Consider the following 14,896-nt stretch of genomic DNA (forward strand, 5'->3'; position numbering starts at 1 on the left):
TATGAACAGTGCTCTCTAGGGAGACAGAAAAAAGGTTTCATTGACATTCAAAGAGTGCTTTTCTATTATGCCACACTGAGACTCTGCCATCCTATTATTGAATCAGAAATATTTATTTGTTTACAATAAACCTTCTTTCAAATACTAACATGAAAGGTTTGCTGTCACATGTAGCTTCTGACCACCTAACAGGTTTCTTGAGCACAGAAACAGGGGATACGTGGGTTGCTTGAAGAAGCAGCTTCAGCTGTTCAGTTGCTAATGAGTTTTCTTCTTCCACAGGGAGAAAGAGGCTTGCCTGGACTACAGGGTGTGATTGGGTTTCCTGGAATGCAAGGACCTGAAGGTCCTCCTGGGCCACCAGGGCTTAAGGTAAGAACTTGAGCTTTAATATTTAAAGCACTCAGATTTCCCTAACTTGTTGTCCCTAGGAAAGACAAAGCTATCTCTTTTCCTTTGCAGGGTGATACTGGAGAACCAGGACTGCCAGGAACAAAAGGAACAAGAGTGAGTTCTAACTTACTTTTTTGCAATTCTGATGTCCATGGGTTTATAGGTCTTTAACTCTCCATGCTGCCTTCAAGTGCAAGATGGGTTTGGTCTCTTCTTTGAGTTAATCAATGGCATCCCCTTGTGCTGCACAATAATTTCAAAATTCTTGCTTTTGCCTTCTTTCTGCATTGGGCAGTCAGTGTCTTTGTCCATTTGCATTTTCACCTGGTATTTACCACTGCATCAACAGCACTGGTTTTAATATGCCTTTGGTATCTTTCTGACATTCCAAGAGGTTTTTTTCCATCTTGAATATGAGCCAACCTTATTACCTCATGCAAAATTCTCCTTTATGTTTGCCATCTAACCTTCTTCAAGCACTCCAGCAGAGAAGCGGACACACCCATGAGCACATACATGTTAAAAATGTGCACAGGGTGCAGAGCTGAATTAAAGCCAGGGACAAATATCTCTTGACTTTGCTAGAAGAGGCTCTGAATATGCCTGTAACCTTCCTGTTGTCATTTCTGTTTAACGTGGCACTTACATAACACTTATTTCAGCACATTATATTAGCCAGGGCCATGTCTTTTGGGGTTTTGTGAAGTGCCAAGCTCATTCTGAGCATTTTCACATTTCATAATGTAACGATGAAAGAGGATTTGAATGACTTGACCAGTAATGTTGTATACATTTTCAGCTATACCCTCTTATCCACAGATTTTCAAAATGCCGTCTCAGTTTTGTTCTCCATTTGCCTGCAGTTGCTGCAGCACATAGAATTTACTGAATCAATTGCAGTTTCTGAGCTATTACAGCGTGGGTATTCTGCTAGATTAAGAAATCCTTGTTTCAGTCTATGATGTTCATGATACCCTGGGGTATCCTGAGTGTTAATGTGAATTGGTCTCTCCTGGTAAATGTGTTTGTGTGCTATAGTGCAAGTAGACTGTATTTTAGCAATTATAAAGTTTTGGAAGATGCAAATACACTATCTGAGCACAGGATTCCCATACATCTTTTCTGCTTCACAATACATGTATTAGGAAATACTGCATGAATAAATAAGCTGGTAGGATGAAAATGATGTGCCAAGTCAAACTCCTGATTCATTACAGTGGAAGGCTGTTCAAGGAGAAAGAAGTGTCTCAACCTGGTAGGTTTTTTGATAATAAGGATGAATTGATATGCTGACGTGGAGTATGAAAGATAGAGAAGCATATTTACAGTGCCTTAACATCCTCTTCTGCTATGAAGAGGTGCCTACAGTAAATTTGATTTTGGGAATGATGGTTGTGAGAAGACAGCACCTCTGCATTCCTTTTTTCCTGTGCATAAGGCTCTGGTCCAGTTCCTGTTGAAGGAAATCCATACTGCTGCTTAAAAAGTTAAAGAAATATAAAAAATTGCTTTCAGTTATCAATTACCAAGGTGCCATGTTTGAGAGGTTTTGAAGATTAGAGCTGTTTTGTCAAGGAAGTTTGAAGGAAACTGTTACTTGTTTTTTGACTGTCACCGCTGGAGATGCAACTCGGGCTGCAGCTTGTCGTTGCTGTTTTGTGGGTTTGTCATTTCAGTTTATGTTTTTGTCAATTGCAGGGCCCCCCAGGAGTATCAGGCTTTCCAGGAAACCCAGGCCTTCCTGTACGTATGATGTACACGTATTTTTACAAAGAACATCGAAGTTTTAATTGTGACAACTGACCTGGATTATTGCTAATATTGCTAATTTCTTTACTTTGTTTTCATGTAGGGCATTCCTGGACAAGATGGCCCTCCTGGTCCACCTGGCATTCCAGGATGTAATGGCACAAAGGTGACATTTACATATCTTTATAACAGCATCTCTGTGTTGAAATAAAACATCCCTGAAGCATATGTTCTCTAAACAAAACCAACTTCTCTGTTCCCCTCAGGGTGAAAGAGGTCCAGTAGGTCCCCCAGGTTTACCAGGACTGACGGGGAGCATAGTAAGTAGATTTTTTCGTGCTTAATTCACTTGTTTCAACTCTGATTCTTGGAATGCAAATATAACTATATGAAATTATATAGAGTGTAAGATGTAAAAATACAATACTGAGGAAAGGTAACATCAAATATGTCTTTTTCCACAGGGACCCCCAGGACCTCCTGGAATGAAGGTACATTTTACTCTAAGTGTGTTCATATCCTGCTTCTAACAATAAGAATTAGGGTGAACTCTACACCCTCTAAGACTAGCAGTCCTTACTTCAGGACTGAAAAATTGTACTGACATGTTTCACTTTGTACTCTGTTCTGCAGTCCCACTAAATAAAGACAGTGGGGCGACCTCCAGTTAATAGCAGTTGAACATATGTGTTGTTCCATGCAGGTCTTAAAAGTGTAAGTATTACATGGATTACAACAGAAAAAAATAGATACATATAATTAATTATGTATAAGTGGTATGGTGGCCACCCAATTCTGCATAAAGATTTAGATGGATTTTATGGTTCAAACGTTTGTTTTGATATTGACATTTCATTTATCTAAATAGTTTCAAATAGATAATGTTTGTGGAAGAAGGTCATATAGCCCACAATATGAGAAGCATCCAACACATACTAAACAGTTTTCATAAAGAAAAAAATTTAACTAACTAGGTATCTGAGTGTGTTTTGTGAGCTGGAGAATGAAATATTGAATGTCAACAGAGAGCTTTTGCTCTTTAAAATGAACAGATATAATTTGGAACTGTAAGCTAAATAGAAGTCTAAATGTAATCTCAGATTTGTAATGACATGACTGCTTGAAGTTTTAAAATGCCGTTTTCTCTTTCTCTCACATGGGAAGAACTGACTTAGTCTGTAAACACTGAAGTACTGGAATGTTTCTTCCCTAGGCATGTATGCATAGGTATACAACTCCTGAAATAAAATCACTTACGATATTGCAACTTTGTACAAAAACGCAGGAAAAATGCAATCTTTTGCTGTCAAAAAAAGAGACATAAAGAGGTGGATAACGATCAGAATAGTTTTCTAAAGTAAGACAAAGTGGATTCCTTTTTTGAAGAAAGAGGATGCCATAAATGGCTCTTATGTCAAAATTTGGTATAAGACCGAAGATCTCAGCCTGGAAAAGAGATTGTGAGGTTACCACTTCTCTCAGCAGCCAGGACAGATGCTCCAGTCATGTGGTGACACTGTAGTAGTGATAGATTTGGTGGGAAAATCTTTCTGATTACCCATTACAGTATAGGAAATTAGTCTGTGGAGGAAGATTTGGCACTGGAATCTCTTCAGGTAGCTTTAAAGGACATTTGGCAATTAAGGTCTTAACTTTTAATATCTCTTGCTATGTTTCAGCTGAATTAAAAGAAGTAAGGTGACTTTTTTAAAGTCAGCTTTCCAAATGATTCCGAACTTTGCATAGCTCCATCTTTCCTCTCATCTCAATATTAGTGTTTTTGAATGTATTTGAATGGATGTTCAAGTATTATTCTTTTTCTTTCCATATTATAGGGAGATCCAGGTGAAGTGATCGGTCTTTTACCTCCTAGTGTGCTAAAAGGTGATAAAGGCTTTCCTGGCCAACCTGGACTACCTGTAAGTCTAAATGATGTTTGAATAACAGTAAGCTTCAATTAAAATTATATCGGTATCATGAAATTACCAAATAAATATCACTTTTTAATTATGCCATTTTCATTTTCATAGGGTCCACCTGGAACTCCAGGATTTCAGGGTCCAATGGGGCCACAAGGGCCTCCAGGAGAGCCAGTAAGTTTCCTCTCATGGTGATTTGCACTTTACTTAGAGAGCTTTATTATAGGAAAGTTCTACAAGGTGTGTATAGCCGGTGTTTGTTGGTATTTGGGAAAGATAACCTGTGGTTCCAGGCTTCATGTTTAGCCTCCTGGACTCTACCGTGGCAGGAATGATTAGGTAACATAGGCTTTCAATAGCAGCTGCTCCTACAGTCATCTTCTCGTCTTGCAGGCTTGGAGGGTATTTTTGTGTGGGAGGGGTTGTAATATCCCCTTTTCCCCCACTTAATTTATAGAAAGTAAACCACAAACCTAGCAGCCATATCTAAATCAAAATGTTTGCTGAGGTTGTTCTTATGGGCAGCCACAGTAAGTAGTACTGTGGAAAGCAGGATATCACCTGTCTGTTATTATGGTAATTGCTGAAGGCATTTCAGCTATTTGACATTTTGACACATCTAACAGATACCTAATATCTTCTCTTCCTGTACTGGATGCAGGTAACATTAGCAGGGATCAGTTATTCCCATCTCGTAAAAGTGCACCCAGTTTTTCTGGCTATTATAGTGAGCTGTGTGAGATTTCTTACCCTTCTGAAGAAAACTGAAAGTGATGTAAAGGAAAATGGTGGTACAGTTTAGTCAGCATTTGCACTTGCTGATGTGAAAAAGAACAATTTTAGTGAAAGAAAGGTGAGGAATAATATTTAGCATGCAAAGCTGCAAAAAAAAAAGTCAGCAATAAAGTTATTTTACAGTGCAGTGCCTTAGACTATTTTTTGATTGTTTCTTGTCTAGATGCTCATTAGGTCCAACACTTTTAACTGCAAAACAAGGTCTGATGAGACATCTTAGACAGATTCTGTTTGCTTTTATTATTTTTTCTAAATTGTGAGTAACGCACAGTAGCAGAAAAAGACTTTACATCTTGGTTTAATGGAAAGATTTGCATTGTTGCTATCTTTGTAGAATAAGGCATTATTCCATCTAGTGGAATATGTACACATATATGCTAAAATATGCACATATATACACATATATGCTAAAATGTACTGTCTTGTAGGGGCCACCAGGGCCACCAGGACTCCCAGGCGAGAAGGTAAGATGCTTTTTATTATAAAGATGAAGTCTATTTGTTTATTTATTTGGCACACCAGATCCCCAAAAATCTGGAAACTAATGGTCCTAAAGAAGTAGGTTTTTTACACTTTGGGATCTATTTTTATGTCTTAATGGGCATCATAAAGAGAGACTTTTAATACATTTTTTTAGTTTTTTTTCAAATTTGTTTAGATATGTTGTCTCACTTGATCAAATCAGTAGTAATTAAAACATTCTATGATTATTTGAACTCATCTAAAAATGTCAAAATTTTCACTAAAATGTTGAAAACAGAGCATACTGACAATAAAATTATCATCTGATAAATTTCATTCTATCTTTTTTTCACGAATTGGTGTGATGCAGGACTTAAAAAAACAGCAAGGGGTTAGGACATAGTTATTTCTTTGTTTCACATGTGCATTTAAAAGACATAACCTGTCTTTTACATCCTTTCTTAACTTTTGCCATGTACAAAATACCTTCATATGTTTGTATGCATGCATGTATGCACTGCTGATAAAAATTGACTAAGTATGTGTAATTTATCTTTTCAGGGCTACATGGGCTTGGGCTTTCAGGGTCCCAAAGGTGAAAAGGTAAGTCTCTTGAAAACTTCTAGAGAGCAACTGTCAGAAATATTCTTGATACTTTGTTTCAAATAAATAAACTGTTGGAATCAATCAATAGAGAAAATTGTCATTGTAATTTTTGGAAGACCTGCGTAAATCTGTAACTTGTACCCGAATGAACAAAAGTCATGAACAGTTACAGACTTTGTTCATGATAATGTTATACCTGCCATTAATTTAGGTCATTATCCTGTTTTGCAGCTGTGACTAGTACCAACTACTTTAGTTTGCAGTAGGCAGATCTGGAAATATTTACTCTGTATATTAGGACTCATCATGAGATTTATTTGAAATCGATTTAGTTCTGAAGGATGAGATTTAATATGCTATCCAGAATGATCAGAAATAATTGTGGTAGGACTCTTGAGGGCCTGTCTGCCTTAGTTTGGTTTGGTAGTGTATACTTTTGAAGCAGATCTTTCCGTTGTCCCCTTTCACTGTGTTTTAACTCAACCAGGAGCAGTTTTCAGAGCACACAGACTGGTTTACTTCTGAATGAGACTAAGCCAAAAGGTGTGCTCCAGGATTCCATTTATTCTCTTAACCAGCATCAAATGGGAGGTAAAACATGTTAGGTTTAATCTGTTACCTCTCCCAGTGAGAGATCTAGGCTAAAGTGCCTTATGTTGCGTTTTCAGGAGCCAAGAAATGCATGCAGTCATGGGTTATTCGGTAAATTGATGGTGTGTCTGAGCCCTTCTACAGAAGCTTCTCATGAGTGTCATTGACAGAGGCCTTTTGGATTATAGTAAATTATGTTACTTAGGTGGGGGTTTTTTATCTACCACCTTGTTTATGTATTTTGAGCCACACTATTGTTAACGGCTAGCATTTTTTGCAACGTGACACGTTGAAATTAACTTGTTATCATAGAATTTCTTGAAAAATGTTGGTCACAGAAGTATGTGGAGACTTCCTGGACTCGTCAAGTTTGTCTTTAGCAAAATATTAATAGTATTGCTATGCATTACCGCTTGACAGAAATGTATCAAGCCTTTTTGGGGATGTTTTACTGTAAAAGGTAGTGCTATAAGGAGATGAGGTTCTGACCCTGCTATGGACACATACATACTAAAAAAGTATGATCCACAGTTATCGTCTTGAAGTTGGCCTCTACAGACAGTTATAAAGCTGGTGGAACACTATAAGCTTTGACTAACATTTTCCTTTAGGGATCGACTTTCTGCACCTGACCTCTTTCCTCCTAATCTCCTTCCTCCTAAAGGAGGCACTAAAAAACTTTTGTACTATTACAATAATTAATTGGATATGTTCCTGATATTCAGTATTAATCAATCTTCACCCTAACAGGAGATTCAGAGATCTTTCTTCAGGGCAGTCTCTGTCTGTCACCCGTTATACAGTTGTGTCTCCTATAGCTGTATATGTAACCCTTTCTCTGACTGAGTTTGCTGAAATAAGAATTTAAAAAAACCATTTAGCTATATTTTTAAAAGTGAGTGGTAGTTCTCTTTAATGTTATTGGTCTTAGTAATGTTTGTTCTCAGTGTCAGCAGTTTTCAATGGACTATTCTGGATTTGGTGTTGACAGGGAGAACAAGGGGTAAGGGGCCCCCCAGGCCCACCAGGACCAGCACCACATATGAAAGAAAAAGGGAGTGAAGTCATAAAGGGAGAAAAGGTGAGACCCTAAATGATTAATCTTTTTGTGCTCTTCATTAAAATATGATCAATAGGAATTAGCAAAAAAAAAAAAACAGCAAAAAGAAAATATTAAGTCACCTACAGCCAATTTTTCAAAAATTTATCCCTGTTTTACTTCATGAATGAATTTTGATTGTCTTTCTAGAAGTTTCTCTGAAAAACATATGATAAATTATAAATGCATAAATAATAGCATAAATAAGTAACGCATACAGCAGAGGACTTTCTGAGGAAGGAGGATTGGTAAGCATAGTCCTGTAAACACCAAATATTCTAAACATTTGAACTAAGTAGGTTATACTGGACTTCTCATATACAGAATCACATTCATGGAATCTGAGTGCTAATGATTTTTTCAGTTATTGAATTAGGCAGTCTAAGCAATATATACTAGTATAGTAAACTAGCTTAATCGTTCACATTTTGTGCTTGTCTAACTTCTTATTGCACATGATACTATTAGGCATAGTTCTTGAAGTGGAAACAGGGTTAAATGTGCTTTTGCTGACATGAAGAATTAAATGATTTACAACCTAAATGAATAATGGTTAAGATTTTGCTTACTGATCTACATTTTTTTAATAATTTCGTTAGGGTGATCCAGGTGAAAAGGGTGAACAGGGAACCCCAGTGAGTATTGTATATATTTTTTTTTTATTACTATAAAAATTGTGAAGAATCTGATAACGGCCCTGAATATCTTTATAGCTATTTGATAAAAGCAAATTTACTTTAGAATTTGGCAGTGTTTTTAATCTGGTGTGTATTTATTTTCCAGGGATTGCCAGGTTCAGGTTTCAAAGGAGAAAAGGGTGAACCTGGGAAGCCTGGTCCACGTGTAAGTATGCTCAACTTTATCAATACCATAATTACACTTGTATTGTTTCCATAAGCTAATTAAACTTAGTAACCATTAGTGAAACACCAAATATGGTATATTTCAAACAAGGAAGTTTTGCTGTAGGACAGGTGTACACGTCAAGCTAGTAATAACATACTGTAATATTAGTATGTAACATGCTTTCAGATAACTAAGGACACCTAACAGTAGCTTGCAGTGCTGAAGGCAAAGGCAAGACTCCCATTGATCCCAACTGAAGCAAGATTAAGTCATTCCAGAACAGAAGGAAAAGCAAAGCAAACCAAATCACTCTGTAGGAGTGACTTTAGCTAAATGGAATGTATTGAATTTATTTCAAATATTTTTAAGTGCAATCTACAAAATGAACCTGCTTAGCCTAAAGGTACCGTTTCTTACAAGAAGACGAATGGAGCAAACAATTTAGATGACTGAGATACATTCGTTTGCTGGTTTCTAGCCTGACTGTAGATGCTTGAGGCCATAAGGTCTGTTACATTTGCCTAGTCTGACCTATATCATAGTCTCATCCATACAACTTCTGCATGAGTCATGCTGTATCTTTCATAGCTGAGCTGGTAGCACAAACATAAGTTTTCTCCATGCAAATGTATCTAAAGTATTGTTTCTCAAATTGTGGGTCTTCATAAACTGTTAGAAAAAGACCCAGCACATCTATAGGCATTGAATTGCACTTCAATCTGAAAAAGAGAAAATCTCCCTCTCTACTCTACTTCAAGGTCAAATATTCTGTCGTCCTTTTAGTGAAGATATGTGATGGGATTATCTTTGCTATCATGTATGTGCTTTTACTCTTACAGTAAATGAGGGCTCAAAAGCTGGAAGAATGGGGAAATGTTGGCCTAGAACTTGTTGAGGAAACCAGAGCATCTTTGAATTTTTCAAAAATACAGCTTGCAGTTTCTGCAGAGTTCCCTGAACAAAGTTTCTAAGCTATTTTATATATAATATTTGCTGTTCAAGGAAATCATAGCTACTTCTGAAATTAAGATAAGGCTTGCAAGATGAACAGATGTTGAGATCTGATATTCTAGTTTCATGGAATTAAACCATATGATTAATTTCAATCACAGTGTACATTTGAAGACTCTCCTGACTTTACAGATCATATTTTTAATTAATCATTAAAGATTACTTGTAACCCTTCTTTATAAGATACCATAGCTGCACACTTCGGTGGTGGTGGCCTGTTCACTTTTGATGTATCATTTTTATCCTTCACTTGCATTGTTTTAGATGGAATTTTTTGACCTAAACTGATGCGATTATATTTTAGACTGAATTGCATGCACTGTGTGTATTAAGTATTTACATTTTCTTGGTGTTACGGGACATACTCATATTGCTTATGATACGCATACAATCTAAGCACCGTGACACCAACTAAAAGCCAGCTTCCAGTGAATTAGGCTACGAGCCTAGATGCCAGTCCCTTCATAGTCCATGGGAAGAGAAAGGGAATCCTGAAAAGTAGGTTAGTCCCTCTAGGTCATTTATCACGTACCTGTTGATTACCCCAAGGGAATCTAATCCCCTCTGTAGGCTAACACGGTGGTCTAATAGTGAATCATTTTGCTCTGGAGGAGGGAACCTTGGATTCTAGGTTATCATCCGCCTTGTGATTTGAAATTACAGCTTTCAATTTAGAGGAAGTGTTTTTTACCACTAGATTACCACACGACCTGATACGGGGCCACTCTCCAAGCCTTCTGCTGAAACTGAGCCACTGAATGTCTATGAATAAAGGTTTTGTGAGGCTGGAGAGTATATATATAGAAAGGGATTGCTAAGGGAAAAGTTTCTGGGTCTGGTTCCAGTTTCCTGTGCTGTTGATATATTTTGTCTTGAAGCATCCTTGACTGGGAAATCCGTATGTTATTCCTGGATCTGGGAACAGATTTGCAGGATTTTATTTAATTCTGCAGCTTGTAGGATGTTGAGTAACTTAAGCAGTAGGCAGTCACAATTTGCCTGCTTTGTACCCTCTGCACTGTTAGCTGTGTTAGCACACTTCAGTTAATGCATTACAATAGTGATTGTTTTGTTCTAGTGTTTCACCCACCATATTTAGAAATTGCATGTATGTGGCTGTCTGTTTAAGCAGAGTGGAACTTGGTGTTTTACAGGGAAAGCCTGGAAAAGATGGTGAACCAGGACTGAAAGGAGAAGCCGTATGTATTTTGCTGAATTTTCAGTATCGTTTCTTAAATTCAAAACAAAGAACTATCTGTGTATTATAAATGGTTGACATTTTCTAGCATTCTGAATTGTTTACTTAAAGTTGTTGCTTTCGGTGAATTAGTGACTGGTTTGAAAATTTAAAACTTGGATGCTGACAGAGCTAAGATGCAACTATATTTGTCTTTTCTGGTTTTGCTGTCTTCTACATGCAGGGTTTGCCTGGTGGGTTTGGGATTCCAGGACGACCCGGGGAGCCTGGTGCTAAGGTGCGTAGTTGCAGCCTTTGCTTCCCATCACACAGAATGAGGAGTTAAGAGCTTGTATCGCGTGTTCATAGATGTGCATTAAAACGTAAATGTACATAAAGCAATATTAAATTAATTTTACTAAAAGTTGTAAAGTCATCACTCAGAGACTAGAAAAAGTAAAAATTAAGGTAGCTTAGGTATCCCTGGTTTAGATCTCTTATATGAATTGGTTAATGAAGGCTTTATTTTCACAAGCTTTTTGCCCAGCCAGCATATGTACAAATGTACTTTCCTAAAAATCCTAGTTTCTCTTTACGTAGTGTAAAGCAGTACAGGCCCGCAAACTAACTACTTGCTGCTTATTATAATGGTCCAGGTACTTATCATTTGGAAGTTGTATGAATCTCTATCAAAGTGTTCATTTGCTAAGGAAATCCTATTTTATGGGGAAGAAAATCTGAGCTGGATTTCAAATGTAAATTTTATTTTGATTTAGGGTGACAAAGGTGAACGAGGTTTTCCAGGACCTCCAGGAAGAGTAAGTAAAATAAATTCTTGTTTTATTTTAAACTTAAATGAAAATATAAATTTTGTAAAAGTCAAAGTGCTCAAACAATGAGGAATATGAGATACTATGCATGTTCTGATCTCATTCTAATCAGTCACGTCCTCATTTTTTCTTAAAGGAAGCAAAAAGTTGGATACAGTTCTTTTAAGTATGTTTGAAATTTGGGAAAGAAGCTCTCAAAGAATATGAATTTCAAATATTTTGGATTATGAAAATGATAGGCATTGTTAATCAATACAAAGTATCCAAAAGAGAGTTCAAAAGAGTAAGTCTGTCAGCTTTGCAGTCTATAATTTTTTTAACACTTCAAATAAAAAATGGGATTAGTCAGCAACAAATAGATCACTGATGGTGCTGCTTCCCCAACATGGGGGAAAATTCCCAACATCTGCTAATTTGATTTGAAAAATGGTGCATCCTTCCTGAATATTGTATTGCAAATGTTAGTATCCTATATGTCAAGCTCAGATCAATGTTAGAGGAAATTGCCAGAACATAATATTTTAAAATTAAAGGTAATACAAACCTAATGGGTCAGTGCTTAGACTATGCTGAGGTTTCTTGGCATCATTCTTGTTCAGAAAGGTGCTATAAAGCTCTCCACTTAATCCTACTACTGATATGAAGGAATTTTGGTAGAATAGGAAATATTTATTTTTTCTGGTAATTCCTCAGCAGCTACAACCCTCTCACAGCAGTTGTTACATATCACTGAAATTGCAAGTATAACCACAACTGCTCAAAATTGTTTTCACAAAACCAAATTACCTCTGTACCATCGGGTCAGGATGGGGGAGATACAAACGAGGGCACAGTTGTATGTTTCTAGTGTCCTAGTCTTTGTCCTGTGATGCAGGTTATAGATCCTGGACCAGTAGATACCTTTGGTGAAAAAGGAGAGCCTGGAGCTTCAGGGTTGCCTGGACTGAAAGGTCAAAAAGGTGAAAAAGGTATGTATTTTGCCTTGTCTTTTTGATTGAGTTATGCTTTTAGTTTTCTTATTAAAGGAAATGAAAATTGCACTATCTGTGATCTCAGGAGCTCCATATGGCAGTGAAATGTTCCAGTTATTTATTTAATTGCTTTCAGGTTATTACATTTTGTTGTAGTTTGTAGGACGCTTCTTCTCGTCATAAATAAGACTGCCTTTCAGTTGTAGATTGGAAAAGGACAAACTGGGATCTGGTTCTATGGCAGTTAAATAATCCAGTGAGATGATTTAAGAAAGATGGAAATCAACACAAGCATAAAGAGTATAATAATGCACAGAATCTTGAGACTCCTTTAAAAAAGTCAGTAGCTAAATTTTAATCTTAAAATTGGCTTGCATAATTTACAAAATTCTTCAGTAAACAGGGAAAATCAAGCATTCCCTTTCCCATTTTCCCCATTACAGACCTTACCCTGTTGAAGAAAGATCAGTGGAGAAGATGGCACGCAGCAGGGCCTTTTCCGTAAATGTATTGTTTGCAGATATCTATAGATTATGTAACTTAACCTTTAATTCAGCGCATACCAGCTTGTAATGTGTACTTAAATAATATGTGCTAAAAGTTCACTGATGTTGGCATTGCTGACTTCATTGCCTAATTGAAAACATCTCTTTCTAAAGGTTTCCCTGGTATACAAGGAATCCCAGGACCTCCAGGTATGAATTCATGGCCATTGATTTTGTTCACATTTTTTTTGTGTTCTTCTTGGGTGAGGAGTCCTGAGAGATGTTCTCCTTAGCTGCTGCCAGTTACTGCCTGACTTACAGAACACCCAGGCAGTGGCCTCTCTGGGGGTCTAATCATCCCGCTAGACCCTTCCTGTTGATTGCTTTTCTCGTGTCTCTGGTGTGATCCAGCCTTGCTCTATAGAGCCCTGATAACTTTCTGCTTAAACTGAAGAAGTAGTGTGCACAGGTCGTCAGAGATAGCCCAGAGAGTATGGCTCCATTGGGCAAGAAGAGTTGGAAAATGTGAATATGTGTTTGTGCATGTGCATATGTATCTATGGATGTATGCTCATATGTAGATAATTTGTTTTGCTCTCACTTCAGCTCTATATGTGTTTGCATAAATATAATAAAACAAGGTTTGTAGGGAGAAATAATAACATTTATTAAATCAAAGTCATTCCTGAAGGCTTCCTGCTTTTTTTTTTACTATGTCACTTGATCTAATAAAAGTTATTTCTTTTGCCTGCAAATGTTGCCTTTTTCATAGTCTTAACATCTTCACATACATGACAATGCTGCTATTACGTTGTTGTTATTTAGCCCCAGTCAACAATTAAGTACCACACAGCCACTCGCTCACCCTCCCCCCTCCCTGGTGGGATGGGGAGGAGAATCGGAAGAGCAAGAGTAAGAAAACTCATGGGTTGAGATAAGAACAGTTTAATAATTGAAACAAATAATAATAATAATAAATTGTAATGAGAAGGAAAACAACAAGGGAATGAGAGAGGAACAAAAACCCAGGGGAAAAACAACAGTGATGCAACCACTCACAACCCGTCAAAAGACGCCCAGCCTGTCCCCGAGCAGCGATCGCTGCCCCCCGGCCAACTCCCCCCAGTTTATATACTGAGCATGATGTCGTATGGTATGGAATAGCTCTTTGGCCGATTTGGATCAACTATCCTGGCTGTGCCCCCTCCCAGTTTCTTGTGCACCTGGCAGAGCATGGGAAGCTGAGAAGTCCGTGACCGGTGTAAACACCACTTAGCAACAGCCAAAACATCAGTGTGTTATCAGTATTATTCTCATACTAAAATCCAAAACACAGCACTATACCAGCTACTAGGAAGAAAATTAACTCTATTGCAGCCAAAACCAGGACATATGTATATATGTAGATGTGTTTGAACTAAACCATGATATTTGCTTTTTAAAAATTAAGCACATCATCTGTGGAAACCTGACTCTAGCACATCCTGGAGTGATACTACTATTACCTCCTTTGCTCGCATTTTCTATCTTGACAGTGAGCTAAATATGAAATGAATGTGAGCCAGGGTCAGATAGTTTCCAGGAAATTTTTCACAGTTTAGGGAGGAGATACTATATACCTCAGGCTGTAATAGTCCCTAAAGAATTCTGTGTGACAAGACAAGAAAAATAGTAGCTCTTAGTCTGTCATTACCCTACAGAAATTGAGATTTGTGTGACTTTCATATCTTCCTGCAATGTTGCAGAAGGCTCACAATTGTTTAGTGATCAAGTCTAATGATTTGCTGTGAACTGAAATAACTCATTAAAATATGAAGACCTGTGTGACTGTACAAATATCTAAAAGGAGATCTTAAGTAGTTTTTTCTAGCTGTTCAACTGCTTCTCTTTATTGGCTGTTTGCTTATTATTCCTACAGTTTTGGTTTTAGCATTCCTGAAATCTGCTAGCTTTGTTGAATAC

General features: G+C 37.3%; 1 protein-coding gene across 1 annotated transcript in view; it reads left to right on the forward strand.

The window, feature by feature from the left end:
• COL4A1 (collagen type IV alpha 1 chain) overlaps nt 1-14,896 on the forward strand; it is a 130,500-nt gene that overhangs the window by 75,637 nt on the left and 39,967 nt on the right. Inside the window, exons 3-20 of the mRNA XM_072849883.1 lie at nt 283-372; nt 463-507; nt 2,092-2,136; nt 2,246-2,308; nt 2,409-2,462; nt 2,607-2,633; nt 3,978-4,061; nt 4,173-4,235; nt 5,285-5,320; nt 5,880-5,921; nt 7,507-7,596; nt 8,214-8,249; nt 8,398-8,457; nt 10,626-10,670; nt 10,893-10,946; nt 11,425-11,466; nt 12,353-12,446; nt 13,109-13,144. Of these exons, the coding sequence (XP_072705984.1) occupies nt 283-372; nt 463-507; nt 2,092-2,136; nt 2,246-2,308; nt 2,409-2,462; nt 2,607-2,633; nt 3,978-4,061; nt 4,173-4,235; nt 5,285-5,320; nt 5,880-5,921; nt 7,507-7,596; nt 8,214-8,249; nt 8,398-8,457; nt 10,626-10,670; nt 10,893-10,946; nt 11,425-11,466; nt 12,353-12,446; nt 13,109-13,144 (1,006 nt within the window). The remainder of the gene's footprint in view (nt 1-282; nt 373-462; nt 508-2,091; nt 2,137-2,245; nt 2,309-2,408; nt 2,463-2,606; nt 2,634-3,977; nt 4,062-4,172; nt 4,236-5,284; nt 5,321-5,879; nt 5,922-7,506; nt 7,597-8,213; nt 8,250-8,397; nt 8,458-10,625; nt 10,671-10,892; nt 10,947-11,424; nt 11,467-12,352; nt 12,447-13,108; nt 13,145-14,896) is intronic.

The sequence above is a fragment of the Ciconia boyciana genome, chromosome 1 (assembly GCF_034638445.1).
Source record: "Ciconia boyciana chromosome 1, ASM3463844v1, whole genome shotgun sequence".
NCBI classification, from domain to species: domain Eukaryota; kingdom Metazoa; phylum Chordata; class Aves; order Ciconiiformes; family Ciconiidae; genus Ciconia; species Ciconia boyciana.